Here is a 19,677-nt window from a genome sequence, read left to right on the forward strand (position 1 = left end):
CACAAAAATCGGAATAAAAAGCGATCAAAAACTGTCACATGTCCGAAAATGTTACCAATAAAAACGTCAACTCGTCCCGCAAAAAACAAGACCTCACATGACTCTGTGGACCAAAATATGGAAAATTTATAGCTCTCAAAATGTGGTAACGCAAAAAATATTTTTTGCAATGAAAAGCGTCTTTCAGTGTGTGACGGCTGCCAATCATAAAAATCCGCTAAAAAACTCGCTATAAAAGTAAATCAAACCCCCCTTCATCACCCCCTTAGTTAGGGAAAAAAAAAATGTATTTATTTCCATTTTCCCATTAGGGCTAGGGTTGGAGCTAGGGTTAAGGCTACAGTTAGGGTTAGGGTTGGGGCTAAAGTTACGGTTAGGGTTTAGATTACATTTACGGTTGGGAATAGGGTTGGGATTAGGGTTAGGGGTGTGTCAGGGTTAGAGGTGTGGTTAGGGTTACTGTTGGGATTAGGGTTAGGGGTGTGTTTGGATTAGGGTTTCAGTTATAATTGGGGGGTTTCCACTGTTTCGGCACATCAGGGGCTCTCCAAACGCGACATGGCGTCCGATGTCAATTCCAGCCAATTCTGCGTTGAAAAAGTAAAACAGTGCTCCTTCCCTTCCGAGCTTTCCCGTGTGCCCAAACAGGGGTTTACCCCAACATATGGGGTAGCAGCGTACTCAGGACAAATAGGACAACAACCTTTGGGGTCCAATTTCTCCTGTTACCCCTGGGAAAATACAAAACTGGGGGCTAAAAAATAATTTTTGTGGGAAAAAAAAAATATTATTTTCACGGCTCTGCGTTATAAACTGTAGTGAAACACTTGGGGGTTCAAAGTTCTTACAACACATCTAGATAAGTTCCTTGGGGGGTCTAGTTTCCAAAATAGGGTCACTTGTGCGGGGCTTCTACTCTTTAGGTACATTAGGGGCTCTGCAAACGCAATGTGACGCCTGCAGACCATTCCATCTAAGTCTGCATTCCAAATGGCGCTCCTTCCCTTCCGAGCCCTCCCATGCATCCAAACGGTGGTTCCCCCCACATATGGGGTATCAGCGCACTCAGGACAAATTGGACAACAACTTTTGGGGTCCAATTTCTCCTGTTACCCTCGGGGAAAATACAAAACTGGGGGCTGAAAAATAATTTTTGTGGGAAAAAATTTTAGTTTTATTTTTACGGCTCTGCATTATAAACTTCTGTGAAGCCCTTGGTGGGTCAAAGCGCTCACCACACATCTAGATAAATTCCTTAGGGGGTCTACTTTCCAACATGGTGTCACTTGTGGGGGGTTTCTACTGTTTAGGTACATTAGGGGCTCTGCAAACGCAATGTGACGCCTGCAGACCATTCCATCTAAGTCTGCATTCCAAATGGCGCTCCTTCACTTCCGAGCCCTTCCATGCGTCCAAACGGTGGTTCCCCCCCACATATGGGGTATCAGCGCACTCAGGACAAATTGGACAACAACTTTTGGGGTCCAATTTCTCCTGCTACCCTCGGGAAAATACAAAACTGGGGGCTAAAAAAATAATTTTTGTGGGAAAAAATGTTTGTTTTATTTTTACGGCTCTGCATTATTAACTTCTGTGAAGCCCTTGGTGGGTCAAAGCGCTCAAAACACATCTAGATAAGTTCCTTAGGGGGTCTACTTTACAAAATGGTGTCACTTTTGGGGGGTTTCAATGTTTAGGCACATCAGTGACTCTCCAAACGCAACATGGCGTCCCATCTCAATTCCTGTCAATTTTGCATTGAAAAGTCAAACGGCGCTCCTTCCCTTCCGAGGTCTCCCATGCGCCCAAATAGTGGTTTATCCCCACATATGGGGTATCAGCGTACTCAGGACGAATTGTACAACAACTTTTGGGGTCCAATTTCTTCTCTTACCCTTGGGAAAATAAAAAATTGGGGGCGAAAAATAATTTTTGTGAAAAAATGTGATTTTTTTTTTTTTACGGTTCTGCATTATAAACTTCTGTGAAGCACTTGGTGGGTCAAAGTGCTCACCACACCTCTAGATAAGTTCCTTAGGGGGTCTACTTTCCAAAATGGTGTCACTTGTGGGGGGTTTCAATGTTTAGGCACATCAGGGGCTCCCCAAACGCAACATGGCGTCCCATCTCAATTCCAGTCAATTTTGCATTGAAAAGTCAAATGGCGCTCCTTCGCTTCCGAGCTCGGTCATGCGCACAAACAGTGGTTTACCCCCACATATGGGGTATCGGCGTACTCAGGACAAATTGTACAACAACTTTTGGGGTCCATTTTCTCCTGTTACCCTTGGTAAAATAAAACAAATTGGAGCTGAAGTAAATTTTTTGTGAAAAAAAGTTAAATGTTCATTTTTATTTAAACATTCCAAAAATTCCTGTGAAGCACCAGAAGGGTTAATAAACTTCTTGAATATGGTTTTGAGCACCTTGAGGGGTGCAGTTTTTAGAATGGTGTCACACTTGGGTATTTTCTATCATATAGACCCCTCAAAATGACTTCAAATGAGATGTGGTCCCTAAAAAAAAATGGTGTTGTAAAAATGAGAAATTGCTGGTCAACTTTTAACCCTTATAACTCCCTAACAAAAAAAAATTTTGGTTCCAAAATTGTGCTGATGTAAAGTAGACATGTGGGAAATGTTACTTATTAAGTATTTTGTGTGACATATCTCTGTGATTTAAGGGCATAAAAATTCAAAGTTGGAAAATTGCAAAATTTTCAAAATTTTCGCCAAATTTCCATTTTTTTTTGCAAATAAATGCAGGTAATATCAAAGAAATTTTACCACTATCATGAAGTACAATATGTCACGAGAAAACAGTGTCAGAATCGCCAAGATCCATTGAAGCGTTCCAGAGTTATAACCTCATAAAGGGACAGTGGTCAGAATTGTAAAAATTGGCCCGGTCATTAACGTGCAAACCACCCTTGGGGGTGAAGGGGTTAAAGTACAATAATATTGATGTAACCCGTGGTCCATGCAGGAAAAAGTCTTTATGTCTTAGAGCAGTGGACTCCTCTGTACATCCATTTGTCCTATAGTCTTCAGTAAGCGGCCATATCCTCACACTGGGGTCCACATGCTGTGGTTTTTTTTTTTATATAGTTTAATAAATCATTTAAAAAAAATGGCATGGGGTCCCCGCATTATTGGCAACCTGCCTTGTTAAAGCTCACAGTTGGGGGCTTGTATTCTCATTCTGGTAAGGGGCCATTGCTTTTGGCCCCCCTCCAGCCTAAAAACAGCAGCCCACAGCTGCCCAGAAAAGGCGCATCTATTAGATGCACCAATTCTGGTGCTTTGCCCAGGTCTTCCCACTTGCCCTGTAGCGGTGGCAATTGGGGTTAATATTTGTGGGGTTGATGTCACCTTTGTATTGTCAGGTGACATCAAGCCCATGGCTTAGTAATGGAGAAGTGTCTATAAAACACCTATCCATTACTAATCCTATAGTTATACAGTATGTAAATAAAGACACAGCCAGAATAAAATCCTTTAATTGAAAAAAATGACACAGATTCCTTTATAATCTCAATGATACCATACTTACGGCATTGTCTAATTCCACCGAAGTCCTCGATCTATAATAAAAGTAAAATAAAAAAAACAACAATATACCATACCTGTCCGTCTTTCTGTCCCACACTGTAATCCATGTCTGGGGGCTAAATAGTTTTCAACCTGGACGGTGCTAAGATGTGACCGTCCCGGCTGAAAACCACTGGTGAATAAGCTGCTGCGAGCGCAGCCTCAATGGCTAGCGGTGACATCATCACTGGCATTTTCCCACTTATATAGTAATACTTGGCACACTCTGGTGGATGTGGTGAAAAAACAGTTTTAATATATTGTGAGATACATACAGTAGTCGCAACAAACATTTCGGTCTTTCAAGACCTTCATCAGTGTACTACAAAATAAAGCAGAATAAACAATAAAGAAACCATATAAAGAAATTAGCGACAATCATAGAGGAAGGTCATAGTGAGTGACATAAATACCACAGTAAGGTTATCCAACATAATCGACCCATATCAACGTACAGAGGAGGTTGCAGCATGCATAAGGAGCTAGAAGGCGAAGTAAGAGCTGGGCATATGATTTTAACCCTTTAAGAGTGCGCTGGAATCTGGGGTAGGAAAAGGGGTGCATATGAAGTGGTGTTTTGCCTCAGTTAATAAGCCAGGTGTGTCAGCAAGGAGAGAAAAGACACCTACCAATTTATAGGATAAGCCAGGCGTACTGGTTTGTGGGGGCCGTTTAATGGTCTATCTGTAGATAATATGTACAGTAGGTTAATATCACCGAGGTACTCAAAAAGATTGGGGCCTAACAGTGCATAAACTTACCAATACATCAGGAGCTATGTGCAAAGACACGGTATCCACCGCAGGTCTGGAGGGTGATCGTGGCGTGCCCGGGGTCCCCATTAATTCCTGGCTATGTGCGCGCCTTATTGCTGTGTTCGAGGGCCGGAAGCAGCTAACCAGAAGTGACATTTGTGTGTCAGGAGCCGGAACAAGCGGCTCAATGCGTTCCACTTGCCGGGAGCGGCTAACCAGAAGTGATGTTTGCGTGTCAGGAGCCAGAACCAGCGGCGCTATGCGTTCCACTTGCCGGGAGCGGCTAACCAGAAGTGACGTTTGCGTGTCAGGAGCCGGAACCAGCGGCGCTATGCGTTCTATCTGCCGGAACTAGGAGATGTGCGTTCCAGGTAGAGTGGTGATCGGTGTGTTACAGATTGGTGAGTGGAGACTTGAAGGTTGCAGTGGGGAATCTATGGATCCACGGTGAAGAAGTGACACATTGCAGATGAAGTGCAGAAGATCTTCAGTTCATGCGGCTCTGCAAAATGAAAAAAGATGCCAAAATTTTGATATATGTGCACGGCTGTAATAAAAAATAGATAACATATTGCATTAAATGATACTCTGGCATAAAGGCAAAATCAATATCAAACAACAATTACATGAAGGATTACATAAAGGATTGCAAATCATAGTCTCTGTTAAGTCCTTTTGGAGTCAGAGTCTTTAGCTCATGGATCAGTACGCTTCCTTCTGTGTTATTATTGAGATGCGGTTGCTCCCCCTACAGGGTGGGGGGAGGGGGGTGAGACATGGTCGATCACTTGAGACCTTAATTGTGCCACGTTATGGCTCTTAGAGAAAAACTGTTGTGGAATGGAAAGTAAAAGGTTCTTGTACCTGATGGTAGACTTATGTTTCGAAATTCTGTCTTTGACCGATTGGGTAGTCTCACCCAGGTAAAGTAGGCCACAGGGGCACTTAATCAAATATACTACGAAATTGGAGTCACAGGTGAGAAATTGATTGATATTGTATCTCTTCCCAGTGTATGGACAGTGTCTCCCTTCAGAACTTTGTTGCACTGATTGCAGTTGAGGCAGGGGAAAGTGCCCATTTTGGGATTCCGCAAGAAACGTTGTGTATTGGATGTACGAGTAGGGCCAGTGTCAGCTCTGACTAAGGTGTCACGTATATTGCGTGCTCATCTGAAAAGGGTTTTTGAAATCTTCAATTGTGGGATCGGCCGTCTGTAAGAGATACCAATGTTTGCAAATGGTTCTATGGCTAATATAGGCTGAAGGGTGATAATGATGTACAAAAGGGACCCGGCGACTCATAGTGTTATTGCGACTCCTAGTGGGATCATGGGTTGTGTTAACGCTTTGTGGGGGTAACCCCTATTGAGGAATTTAGACTTCTTTTCCCCAGTAATGGCATTTTCCCACGGTCCTGAGGTCACCGTAGTTCAGCCCGGCCTCGATGATGTCACCGCTGGTAAATGATGCTGCGCTCTCATCAGCTCAGTCACCAGTGGTTTTCAGCCTGGACGGTCGCATCTTAGCACTGTCCAGGTTGAAAACTAATTATCCCTCAGACATGGATTACGGCGTGGCACAGAACAACAGACAGGTATGGTATATTGTTGTTCTGTTATTTTATTTTTATTACAGGAGATCGAGGACTTCGGTGGAATTAGGCGAGGTCGTAAGTATGGTTTAATTGAGAATATTAAAGGAGTCTGTGTCTTTTTTTTTTTTTTTCAAATAAAGGACTTTAGTCTGGCTGTGTCTTTATTTACCATATAACTATAGGATTAGTAATGGAGAGATGTCTTATAGACACCTCTCCATTACTAAGCTGTGGGCTTGATGTCACCTGGCAATACAAAGATGAAATCAACCTTACAAATATTAACCCCTCTTGCCACCGCTACAGGGCAAGTGGGTAGAGTCAGGCAAAGCGCAAAAATTGGCGCATCTAATAGGTGCGCCTTTTTTGGGCAGCTGCAGGCTGCTGTTTTTAGGCTGGGGGGGTCAATATCCATGACCCCTTAACAGCCTGAGAATACCAGCCCCCAGCTATGAGCTTTAGCAAGGCTGATTGTCAAAAATGGGGGGACCCCACGCCATTTTTAAAAATTATTTAAATAATTAAAAAAAAAATAGCGTGGGTACCCCTCTATTCTTGATACCCAACCTTGCTGAAGCTGACAGCTGAGGGTTGCAGCCCCCAACTGTGAGTTTTCCTGGTTGGTTCAAGAAAATAGGGGGAACTCACACCGGGGTTTTCATTTATTTATTTTGATATATTGCAGGTGGCTGGTGAGGAAAAACCCTGATCATCCGCTCCTGCTGTCACTGTTATTAGCGGAAGCAGCATTTGTCAGATGATGGGAGTAATAGTCCCAAAAGCCCCCACCTGCTGTCATCATTTCGACTTTAATATAACTCTCATATTTCTCCTCTGCTCGCGCCGACTGCCAGCAGAGCAGGGGAGAATGATGAGAGCCGTCTTCAGCACCTGCCGCCGGGGAACAGCGGTTACTGCAGCGCTTCTTCCCCGGTGCTGATGTTTGTCACACGGAGGACATAAATGTGTGTTCTCCATGTGCACATGTGCAGTACGTTTTTCCGTCCATGCTGACAGTAAAAAACGGACATGACTACTTGCGGGACACACGGTCCATGGAAACACACTGACGTGCACAAACCCATTCATTTGAATGGGTGTACATGTGTACGTGTCTCCTGTACGTGTGAAAACTGTCACCTCACGTACCGGAGACACGGACGTGTGAAAGGCTTTATGATGTTGTGGTAGTTCACTCACGTGGTGGCACACAGAGGTAGGAAAAATGGGAACACCGTCTTTTTAAATCCTCATTGAGTTATTGTAAGGCAGCATAAACCAACTTGTGGGGAAAACAAACTCCGCCTTCTTGGATAAAACAGGAACAAAATGATAAAGGAATACAAAAATGCTGCAGCACAGTCCGGATGTTGCTAGTGGCCCCCCGATCTGGAGCAGGACAGGTTCAGCCTGTACTCAACGAGCCACAAAGCCTCTGGAGTCCTCACTCCAGGCTAGCTGAACCCAGACTGCCTGTAGAGCTCGGCTATTTCAACCCAACCCTGTAACTTCCCCATCATGTGATTGATCACATGATCATGTCCTCATGCAGGTCCTGGCAGGTCTGCCAGGGGAGATAAAGTGGACCTTCTCCCACCCGCTCTGTGAAGGTCCACATAAAACCAGCCCTGTTTATGCAACTTAACCCTCACAACACGTAGTGTGCTGGAGAAAAATGCTTTGGTTTCACATCACTGACGCCGTTAAGCGCAGTGACACATATCTCCCCTCTATCACCTTACCAGTGACTGTCACAATGTGTAGACGGCTGTGAAGGTCTTGTGCTCAGTGTTACTTTATCCACCAGTATTATATGTTTTATACTTGTGTAATGAGAACGGTGGAGATGGCAGGATTAGAGGTGATTATAGATGTGACTTCTCCATCTGTCTGTGACCTTTACAATATTTGTTTCAGGGTGAAGATCTGACCCATATTAATACTACAGAGACATATGTGAGGGGTGATGAGCGGTGTGAAGAGGAGATTCCTACACATGACTACCCAGGTGAGTAGTGACCACTAAATGCAGAGAAATCACAGATTCTTCTCAGTCTCCGGCTGTGGCTGCTTTATCGGTGGTGTGGTCCGGCCGTATCACAATCATGTGATCACCATTTTGCCTCTAGACCACAACATTCTCCTCCACCCAAAACTGTCCAAGTGACTTTGGGCATTGAAAGCCCTTTTCTATAGAACTTACAACCTGGAGGATCCAACTACCCCCTGAGATTAGAAGACTCTGACCGTTACCTGCACAGATCTGTAAACTATAAAGCCAAATGGCAGCGTACGTAGAATGTGCTGACAAGTCAGAAAAATATTATGATGAGCCTTTTAGAGAAAATGGAGGGTAATGATGCTGTTGGCTTCCCAAATCCCTGATGTGGGAAGAAGGAAAAAATTAGGGCTTTGAAAAGTGCTGCCAAGTGCTGTTCCATAAAGTTGGCTATCAAAACAAATGAACCTAAAAAACCCCAAACTTTTCATTTTAATATTCTACCCATTTCCGATGTGAACCAGCTCCGTCCTCAGGCATATACAAATGATACATTGTGGAGGTTTTATATCCTCCAGAACGGCGTCACTGATCCAATTGCGTAATTCATTAATTAAACCGCGCCTATGGTGCAGTTTTTTGTATAGAAACCTTTCTTCATATACAAAACAGTACAAATAGATGTAAAATGCATATTGGATGCACAATAAAATCCATATAAAAAAAAATATATGTACATGGAAAATCCTCCGGTTTAAGTGTGGATAGTTTAAAAATCCAATAGGATTCTCTAGTCACAAGTCTTTGGGACCTATTAGACACATGTTCTGATATTTGTTCTAATATAATGAGTCTTAATCTGGTGGGATCCCGTTCATATTCTAAAACAAAATGCCTAAACAGACAGATTACACCTTTCCTAATATTATGTCTCTGGCTGGTCATCCTATTATGGATCACTTGGGTCATTTTTAGATCCCTGATATTGGATGAATCTCCCTTCTCCCCCTTCTGTGCTGCTGAATGTGCTCATATGGTCCCTACAAGACCAGGTCCAGTCTTTCTGACCAAACTTCGCTTTTATGATTGACAACATTAAATGTGCAGTGAGACCAAGTGCGAATTTCTGTACAATAACAGCCATTTGGTAAATTCAAAAAAGTTCATTTTTTCTCATTAATGTACACTCTGCACCCCATATTGACTGAAAAAAACAGGAATGTAGTAATTTTTGCAAATTTATTAAAAAAGAAAAACTGAAATATCACATGGTCATAAGTATTCAGACCCTTTGCTCAGTATTGAGTAGAAGCACCTTTAGAGCTACTACAGCCATGAGGAATTGGGAATGATGCAACAAGTTTTTCACCCCTGGATTTGGGAATCCTCTACAGCTGGATGGTAAATGTTGGTGGACAGCCATTTTCAGGTCTCTCCAGAGATGCTCAATTGGGTTTAGGTCAGGGCTCTGGCTGGGCCAGTCAAGAATGGTCACAGAGTTGATCTGAAGCCACTCTTTTGTGTGCTTAGTGTCATTGTCTTGTTGGAAGGTGAACCTTCGGCCAAGTCTGAGGACCAGAGCACTCTGAATGTGGTTTTCATCCAGGATATCTCTGTACTTGGCCGCATTCATTTCTTTATCGCTTCATTGGGGGACACAGGACAACCATGGGTGTATGCTGCTGCTGCTGCTAGGAGGCTGACACTATGCAAAAAAGGAAAAAGGCGTAGCTCCTCCCCGGCAGTATACACCCACCGTCAGGCACCAAGCACCTCAGTTTGTGCTTAGTGTCTGTAGGAGGCGGACCTGGATCTTCAGATCCGCTGCTAATCTTTATTCCTTTACAGGTTTTGTTGTTTTTATTAACGATTTGGCTTTCTTTTTCAGATAAAGCATTCAGGGATTCAGGGTGTAATCTTCCACCCTGCCTCACCAGGAGGGTGGCTGAGCGAGCAGTGTGGTGCCGTCCGCATCGCAGCTCTCAGACCGCCGGCAGGACATTATCCCCTGTCACCCTCCCAGGTGCTCCAGGGTCTTTATGGTGGCGGTCCTTGCTAAACAGTCCCCCTCACCCCTCTCCTCGGAGTGGGCTGAGAGGAAGACGGTGGTCACCTGCGGTGACCCTCCCCCTTGTTTTGGGGTCGAGGCCGTCTTCTGGACGAAGGATTCTGTTCCAGCGACCCCTCTCTCATCGGGCCCCTGGTCGATCCTCTCTCCCTCTACCTGTGGATCCGGAACATGCAGGTACCAGCGCTTCAGCAGCCGCTCCCCCGCAGCAGTATTTTCCCTTCCCCATGACAGCACCGGTACATGAGAGATGGTCCCGCCCCCAAGAACAGGAAACCTGCATAGGAGATAAAAGATGGGGGCGGCACCTCTCTCCTCAGTTTGGTTTCCTGTTCTTGCGGGGAACCTGCGGTGCTGCATGGGGAGAGGTCTCCCTTGCTAAGCCGGTCTCTGACCGAGGTCCGCGGTGGGAGCAGCAGCGGCGGCGTGCGCGCGTCGCCTCCATACCTGGCTGCAGGTGCGTCCTTCCCCACTGCGGACTCCCCGGCGTCCGCTCCTGGCCGGAGGCTGGGCTGGGGGAGAAAGAAAGCGTGCCCATCACGACGCTGGCGCCGAGTGAATGGAGGAACTTCCGGTTTGGAACCGGAAGTAACGCTGAAAGCTGAAGGAACGGTGTGCTGACACTCCCCGGGGGGGAGGAAGTTCAGGGGCGCACACACCGCTTCCTGCCCGGCCATATTTAATCTACAAGGCGGCAAGCAGGCATCGGTAACGGTCTCCTGCAAGATGGCAGATCCGATGGAATCAGCGATCCCAGCAGAAAACCCACAGCCTGTCGTGGTACTAAGGGTCCGGTGGGTGAGTGCCTTTGTAAGGCAAAAAACATGTTAGTAACACTGTGTTTTCTGTGTATATATATGCAGGGAAAGAAAGTTACCTCTAAGCAGAAGCATAAAGTGTGTACGCTCTGTGATAGAAGCCTTCCCAAAGCATATGAGAAGCGTATGTGCCGCTCATGCATAGAAAAAACTGTATCTGAAGAGTCATCATCATTGCTTCAGAGTATAAAGGATATTGTGAGAAACGAAGTGCACAGCACTGTAAAGGAGCAGTTAAAACATCATGGATTGCAGAGCTCCGTAATCCCGCCCTCTGCGCCTACCCAAATATCTGATGTAGAATCCGAGGGTGAGCTGGGGGAGCTTCCGCCCGAGGAGGTTTCGGACCTGGACTCTTCAGATGAAGAGTGTGGCCGGCCATATATGTTATCAGAAGACATGGGGAAGTTGCTAAAACTGGTCAGGTCCACCCTGGGGGTTGAGACGCCAAAAGAAAAACAAACAATTCAGGACTTACTGTTTAGTAATTTAGAAGATAAAAAACGGAAAGTTTTCCCATTTCACGATAACATATTAAATCTTATCAAAAAAGAATGGAAAAAAACGAATAAAAGGATTTCAGTTCCCCAGGCCTTAAAACGTAAATATCCCTTTGGTGAGGAAATTTGCGAGAAATGGGAAAAGGCGCCTAAGTTGGACGCAGCTATCGCAAGTACCTCCAGGGGTATAGCACTTCCCTTCGAGGATATGGGGGCCCTAAAAGACCCACTAGATAAAAAGGCGGATGCCTTTCTAAAATCAGCCTGGGAAGCCTCAACTTGGGTATTCAAACCTGGAGTAGCGGCTACTTGCACTGCCCGTGCCATGGTTAAATGGCTAGAGGAACTAAGCGACCAAATAAAAAACAAGTGTCCAAGAGACAGACTTCTAGAAGTCATCCCTCCACTTCAAAATGCAGCAGGATTCCTGGCGGACGCTGCCATTGATTCTGTTCGGTTTGCTGCCCGGGCCAGTGCCCTCTCTAATTCAGGAAGAAGGGCGTTATGGTTAAAAAACTGGAATGCTGATTTTCAATCAAAAGTGAAGCTCTGTGCGGTACCCTGTGAGGGGCAATATTTATTCGGCAGGGCTTTAGATGAAATTTTAGAAAAAGCGGCGGACAAGAAAAAACACTTCCCTCCACCTCCCTTCTTTAAACGACGTTGGTATGACAATCGTCGGTCCTTTCGAGGATCGAGTAGAGGCCGGGGCCGCCCAACGGATAGAACCACACGGGGGAAACCCTGGGGTGAGAAAAGAGAAAGAGGTTTTCTTTTCAATAAACATCCAAAACCAGGTCCCAAACAATGACGCCATATTCCAGGTGGGAGGAAGGTTACGGTTTTTTGTCCATCAGTGGGTAACCTTACAGCCGTCTCAATGGATAATCAACTTGTTATCAGACGGCCTACAGTTAAATTTCATCTCCCTGCCTCCTCACCTAATAAAAGTTACTCGTGTGGCCAAAAAGAACCAGTTAGTTCTCGAAAAAGAAGTTCGTCTTCTTTTAGACAAAAAAGTCCTGGTAAGAGTACCTCCACAGGAAATAGGGAGGGGATTTTACAGCACCCTTTTCCTCACTCCAAAACCGGATGGGTCTTTAAGAACAATTTTCAACCTAAAAGAATTAAACAAATTCATCCAAGTGGAAAAATTCAAAATGGAGACTCTGTGCAGCTGGGACAGGTCTACACCCATCTACAATACCAATGTCTCCCCTTCGGGGTGTCTGTGGCTCCTCGTATCTTTACAAAAATAATTTCGGAAGTAGCATCCTTCGTAAGGAGAGAAAACATTCTGCTAGTGCCCTATTTAGACGATTTCCTCCTGATAGCAGACAATCAAGAAGATTGCATAAAATCAGTTACGACAGTACGAGAGCTGCTAACCAAACTAGGGTGGATAATAAACTTAAAAAAATCAAGATTGATTCCGGTCCAGATACAGGAGTTCTTGGGGATTCAATTAAATTCAATCAGACAAGTCTGTATCCTTCCAGACAGAAAAGTCGAGGCCATAAAACAACGAGTAAGACAAATACAGGTGGCCCAATATGTCTCGGTGAGGGAAGCCATGTCCCTCCTAGGTATGCTAACTGCAACAATCCCAGCAGTCCAATGGGCGCAACTTCATTCAAGGGACCTACAGTGGCAGATCCTGTCAGAACAAACAAACAAATACCCTACAACCTAAATCGAAAAATCGTATTGTCACAACATGTTCGGGACTCTCTAAACTGGTGGCTAGATTCCGGAAATCTAAGAAAAGGGGTTCCGTGGTCAATCCAGAATCCGGTGGTACTGACCACGGATGCGAGCCCGTTAGGTTGGGGAGCACACCTATCAGATCGGATCCTACAGGGTCTATGGGATCCACAGATGCAATTAGCCTCCTCAAACCTGAAGGAATTAACAGCAGTGAGGCAAGCAATTCTTCAAACGGAAGAGGATCGCAAAGGAAAACATCTGGTAGTGTTGTCCGACAACAGCACAACGGTGTCGTATATAAATCGACAGGGAGGAACCAGATCAAGTCCCCTAATGGAAGAGGCAAGAAGACTATTTCTTTGGGCCGAAAACCACCTTTTGTCTCTTACAAGTACACACTTAAAGGGGTCGGACAACTTTGTCGCAGATTTTCTGAGTCGTCACGTCCTGCACCAGGGCGAGTGGTCGCTAAATCAAAGGATATTTGGAGAAATCTGTGCCATCTGGGGGCTTCCTCAAGTGGATCTTTTTTCCACAAGGCAGAATCGAAAAGTAGAAAGATTCTACTCTCTAAACCCGAAAGAGAACCCGGAAGGAGTAGATGCGTTACTGCACCAATGGAGATTCCAACTAGCCTATGCGTTTCCCCCAATCCCATTAATCCCTACGGTCCTGAAGAAGATCCGAGAAGAGAAATCACGCATAATCTTAATTGCACCCTTCTGGCCAAAGAGAGCTTGGTTCACTTGGCTCAGACGTATGTCCATCTCGGACCCATGGATACTTCCAGAGGTTCCAAACCTTCTGCACCAGGGTCTGGTGACACATCCTCAGGTTCACAGCCTACACCTCACTGCTTGGAACTTGAGAGGGGACTTCTGCTAGCAAAGGGGTTCTCGGATCCGTTAGTTACTACTCTACTGTCCAGTAGAAAGAAAGTCACAACTGATAAATACCAAAAGGTATGGGGAAAATTTTTAGAATTCTCAGGCCGAGGGATAACAGATACTGTTCAGAAAGTCCCTATATCAGAAATCCTAGAGTTTCTCCAAAAGGGGCTGGAGAAGAGATTATCTACCAGCACTCTAAAAGTGCAAGTCTCGGCGCTTAGCGCCTTGTTTGACCAAAAATTGGCTGATCACCCCTGGGTGTGTAGGTTCATTCGGGCCTCCTTTACAGCCAGACCATTCAAACCTCGTCCAAAGGTCGCTCCCTGGGATTTAAATTTAGTGTTAAATGCCTTGACCTCCTCTCCCTTTGAGCCTCTTTCCTCCATATCGGAAAAAGCGCTAACCTTAAAAACGGTTCTCCTGATTGCCCTTACCTCAGCCAGACGCATTAGTGAGCTTCAGGCTATATCTATAGACCCTCCTTACACTACATTTCTGGAGGATAGGGTAATTATAAAATCTGATCCGGCCTTCTTACCAAAGGTCAACTCGAAATTCCACAGGGACCAGGAGATAGTCTTGCCCTCATTTTGTGCCAATCCAAAATCCCAGGGAGAAGAAACCTTCCATTGCTTGGACGTCAGACGTTGCCTACTTCAATATATAGAAGTGACAAAACCATGGAGACAGTCTTCAGCCCTTTTTGTCTCCTTTCAGGGGGCAAACAGGGGAAAAAAGGCCACAAAATCAACCATTGCACGGTGGCTCCGTATGGCTATATCACTTTCCTATTCCTCTGTGGGGCAGGTCCCTCCACCTGGTGTTACGGCCCACTCTACTAGGGCTATTTCCACATCTTGGGCAGAGAAGGCAAATGCGTCGATAGAGCAAATCTGTAATGCAGCAGTATGGTCTTCACCCTCTACTTTCTTCCGCCATTATAGATTAAATCTGGGGCTTTCAGATCTCGCCTTTGGTAGAAAAGTGTTATCTGCCGTTGTCCCACCTTAGAGGTTCTTTCTATTTCTTCCTCTCATGTACCGATGCTGTCATGGGGAAGGGAAAAAATAATTACTTACGGGTAATTTGATTTTCCAGATCCATGACAGCACCGCTCTAGTTCTAGATAGGGCATCTTGGTGATGGTTGTGTGATTCACAAAAAAAAAAAAAATCTTAAAAAAAAAAAAAAAAACACAAAAGATGGGGTAATAACCACTTAACATAACAATAGATAAATAGTCTTTAGAGTTTAAAATAATGTATATATGCCTAAAACTAACATAGCGGTTACCTTACATTCTCTGTAAACAAACTGAGGAGAGAGGTGCCGCCCCCATCTTTTATCTCCTATGCAGGTTTCCTGTTCTTGGGGGCGGGACCATCTCTCATGTACCGGTGCTGTCATGGATCTGGAAAATCAAATTACCCGTAAGTAATTATCATTTTTCCCTGTGTAAATGTACAGTGCTTTCACACAGAGCCACAGCCGTCTTTACTTTCACTTTTACCACCGTGGCCGGCCACGCCCCCTCCGATAGGCCACGCCCCCTCCTCGGGCGCGCTTTTTTGGCGCTCTTTTTCTCCTCCACTCAGAGGGGTTTTTTACATCCCGGGCACACCCTTCCCTTTCAGTGCGGCCCTATGAAGAGCCTGGGCTTATCCTCCCAGCACAGCTCCGCCCCCTCTTCTTTGCTGGCACTTCCTGCCTCAGCAGCTCCGTGCACAGGAGACATCGTGCATTGGGGGACACGGACAACTCTGCTCTGCGGTGCGGTAAGATTGCGACGCTATATTGGCCCCTCCCTGGTAATATCCATACCACTGTAGGCCCTTTAGTCTTTTCTGTAGTCTAGTGCTGCAGAATATCCTTATGTCCAACTCTTCTGGAGCCTTCTTTACCAAACCTACCATAACCCGCTACGCCTGCGCTCGTTGTAAGATAAAGTGGTCAGTAGGCCAATCGTCGCCTCTCTGCCAGTCCTGCAGTCCTCCTGCCATGTCTGCCCCGCAGGAAGCTTCTGACTCTCGGGATGGGGGCGCTCCCCCTGAGTGGGCCGTTGCTATCTCGCAGTCAGTCTCTGATTTAACTAAGGTGTCTCGGTCCCTGGTCCAGATGCTTGAACGTCTTCCACAGCTTCCTTCAGCCACCAGCGCTCCGACTGTCTTCCATGGCGAGTCGGCCACGCCTGACCCTGAACCTCAGATAAACAAATCAGTCAGCCGCTCTAGAAAGAGGACTCTGTCTGGCTCTTCGTCTGGTTCTCCAGGTCCCTCCGCAGCGCTCAAGCCGCTCTCCTCCTCCCAATTCCCCTCTTTGGAGGAGGACATTGGGTCTGATGTGGATACCCAGTCCGGTTCTGACTCCGATTCAGACCAGGCTTCTAGTATTCAGGCTGTCGTAGATAGTCTTATTTCGGCTATATCGCTAATCCTCAAACTAAAACAAGACGAGGTTTCCTGGTGTGAATTCTGCTCTTGGGCTCCCTCCGGTGGTTGTTAGTAGTAGTGCAGTTGTTTCTGGGTTGTAATCCAGACAGGTGTTTCTGCTAATTTCAGCTCTATTAGGTATTTAAGGGTTTAGGATCCTGTAGTCCCTGCCAGTTGTCAATTGTTCATGGAGGGATTGCATCTCAGTCTGGCTCCTCATGCCCTGCTATCAAATCAGCTAAGATAAGTGCCTGGTTTTTGTCCCTGCAGCATTTTTGTTGTTTGCTTTATTGTTCAGTGCAATCAGTTGTGTTTTTGTCCAGCTTAGACTTTGTTTGGATTTTCTTGTCTTGCTGGAATCTCTGGAGATGCAGATATACTTTCTATGTCTTTAGTTAGATGTAGAGTTTAGTATTTTCTGCTGTGGTTATTTTTAGGATTTTAATGCTGACTGCTTAGAATTCTGTCCTATCCTTTTCTATTTAGCTAGAAGTGCCTCATTTGCTAAATCCTGTTTTTCTGCCTGCGTACGTCCTTCCTCTTAAATTCACAGTCAATATTTGTGGGGGGCTGTCTGTCTTTTGGGGCTCTGCTCTGAGGCAAGATAGTATTCCAATTTCCAACTTTAGGGTTATTTAGTTCTCCGGCTGTGTCGAGGTGTCTAGGCCATGATAGGTACATCCCACGGCTACTTCTAGTTGCGTTGTCAGTTCAGGGTTGCGGTCAGTACAGGTTCCACTTACTCCAGAGATAGCCTCATGCTGCTCCAGGGTCACCGATTCATAACAGTTTCCCCCCAGGATTCCTCTGTCTCCTTTAAGTGGGTGAAGCGTCCTTCTCGCTCCTTTCCTACCCATGAGGAGTTTGAGTGTACCCAGTCTAAACACTGGGAACATCCTGAAAAACGTTTTTCAGGTAGAAAACATCTGGACGTCTTTCCTCCAAGACTGTTCTCTCCTTACCGGACGGTGCGTCGCTTAAGGACGCATCGGACAGACAAATTGAGGCGCTGGCCAAATCAGCTTTTGAGGCAACGGGTGCTTCTCTCTGCCCCAACTTTGCTTCCACCTGGGTGGCTAAGGCCATATCTGCCTGGGCCAAGATTCTCCGCCGGGGCATTTTGGCTCCGGCCTCCCCTACCGAGTTGGCTGACCTCGCCGACCAGATTAACGACGCAGGGAAATACCTTCTCACTGCCTCCTTAGATGCAGCAGCCTGTTCAGCCAGGGTGAGCAGCAACATTGTTGCTATTCGCCACATTCTTTGGCTCAAAGCATGGAATGCAGATGCTACTTCCAAAAAGTCTCTCACCAACTTGGCGTTTCAAGGTTCCAGGCTTTTTGGCGCTCGTCTGGATCAAATTATCTCAGACGCGAATGGGGGCAAGAGTACCTCTCTCCCCCAGTCCAAGCCAAAACGCTTCTTTAACCCAAAGGCTCCTCGAACTTTTCGTCCGTTTGCAGCCTCAGATTCTTCTTCGCAACAAGAGCGACCCGCTACCACAGGTGAACGTAGAAAACCCTCTTACAAGCCAGCTCCCATGTGGAGATCCAGAACTCCACCTCCCAGGTCTTCCGGATCTCGTTCCAACAGATACCATTCCAAGTGACGGGTCGCCCGCACCTGGGAGTCTTTCCAGTGTGGGAGGCAGGCTTCTTCTCTTCAAAGACATCTGGCTGTCCGTGATCAGCAATGCCTGGGTCAGAGAGATTATCACTTCCGGGTACAAGATCGAATTTTCTACCCTCCTGGAAAATCGCTTCTTTCTCTCCCGCCCCCCAAAGCAACCGTCCCATTTTCCCGGCTTGCTTCAAGCCATAACGTCTCTGGTCGCCACCGGAGTCGTAGTTCCCATTCCTTCCGAAGAACGTTTTTGCGGGTTCTACTCGAACCTTTTTGTAGTCCCAAAGAAGGATGGGTCTCTTCGCCCTATCCTGGATTTGAAGCTTCTGAACCGCCACGTCCGACCTCGCCACTTCAGAATGGAATCCCTGCGGTCAGTGATTGCTGCCATGGAACCCGGGGAGTTCCTCTGCTCGGTCGATATCCAAGATGCGTACCTTCATGTCCCCATCTGCGTACGGCATCAGAGATTCCTTCGGTTTGCTGTCGGGGACAATCACTACCAGTTCACGGCTCTCCCCTTCGGTTTAGCATCTGCCCCCAGGGTCTTCACCAAAATCATGGCGGCAGTCATGGCCCTCCTTCGTTCCAGGGGGATCCTCGTTATCCCCTACCTGGACGATCTGTTGATCAAGGGGTCCTCTCGCCTAGACTGTGTCCACAGTCTCCAGGTCTCCCTGGACACCCTCACCCGTCTTGGCTGGATTATCAACCAGACCAAGTCCTCTCTGATTCCATCCCAACGACTGTCCTTCCTGGGCATGGTGTTCGACACGAATTTAGCTCAGGTCTTCCTCCCAGAGGACAAGTTCTTAGTAATCCGCAAGGCGGTCCGCCATCTCAAACGCCCAGCCCCTCAGTCACTTCGTTTCTGCATGGGAGTCCTGGGAAAGATGGTGGCCTCCATGGAGGCTGTTCCTTTCACCCAGTTCCACACCCGCCCCCTCCAACTATTCCTTCTATCCACCTGGAACAGGTCATTGGACTTCCTGGACTGTCCCGTCCACCTTCCTCTCTGGGTCCGTCAGTCCCTAACCTGGTGGACGCTGTCCTCTCTTCTAACAGGAAGATCATTTCTTCCCCTTCAATGGCAGGTCATCACCACCGATGCCAGCCTTCTCGGGTGGGGAGCAGTCTTCCGACAACACACGGCTCAGGGCCGTTGGACCACCCAGGAAGCTCTCCTTCCCATCAACCTTCTGGAGATCAGGGCAATCTTCCTTGCGTTAATCTGCTGGCAGTCTCTTCTGTCGAATCTTCCCATCCGTATCCAGTCGGACAACGCCACAGCAGTGGCGTACTTAAACCACCAGGGCGGGACTCGCAGCGCCCAGGTAATGGCAGAAGTGGCAAAGATTTTTCGGTGGGCGGAACGACACGTTCCGGCCATATCAGCCGTTCATATCCCTGGGGTCGAAAACTGGGCAGCCGACTTTCTCAGTCGCCAGGGCCTAGCAGCGGGCGAGTGGTCTCTCCACCCTGCTGTCTTCAATCAAATTTGCCTCGGCTGGGGTACGGCAGACGTCGATCTTATGGCGTCCCGGATGAACCACAAGGTCCCTCAGTTTGTCGCCAGGTCCCGGGATCCTCTTGCCGTCGGCCACGACGCCCTGGTAATTCCATGGTCCCAGTTTCAGTTTCCCTACCTGTTCCCACCCCTCCCCTTGATTCCAAGGGTGTTAAAGAAGATCAAGTTGGAAGG

The 19,677-nt window shown here is 46.7% G+C and overlaps 1 protein-coding gene across 1 annotated transcript in view; it reads left to right on the forward strand.

Moving 5' to 3' along the window:
- The window catches only part of LOC143766627 (uncharacterized), a 50,861-nt gene that overhangs the window by 4,343 nt on the left and 26,841 nt on the right, over positions 1–19,677 (forward strand). The window contains exon 6 of the mRNA XM_077254432.1: positions 7,859–7,949. Within this exon, the coding sequence (XP_077110547.1) occupies positions 7,859–7,949 (91 nt within the window). The remainder of the gene's footprint in view (positions 1–7,858; positions 7,950–19,677) is intronic.

Source organism: Ranitomeya variabilis, chromosome 4, assembly GCF_051348905.1.
Source record: "Ranitomeya variabilis isolate aRanVar5 chromosome 4, aRanVar5.hap1, whole genome shotgun sequence".
Lineage (NCBI taxonomy): Eukaryota > Metazoa > Chordata > Amphibia > Anura > Dendrobatidae > Ranitomeya > Ranitomeya variabilis.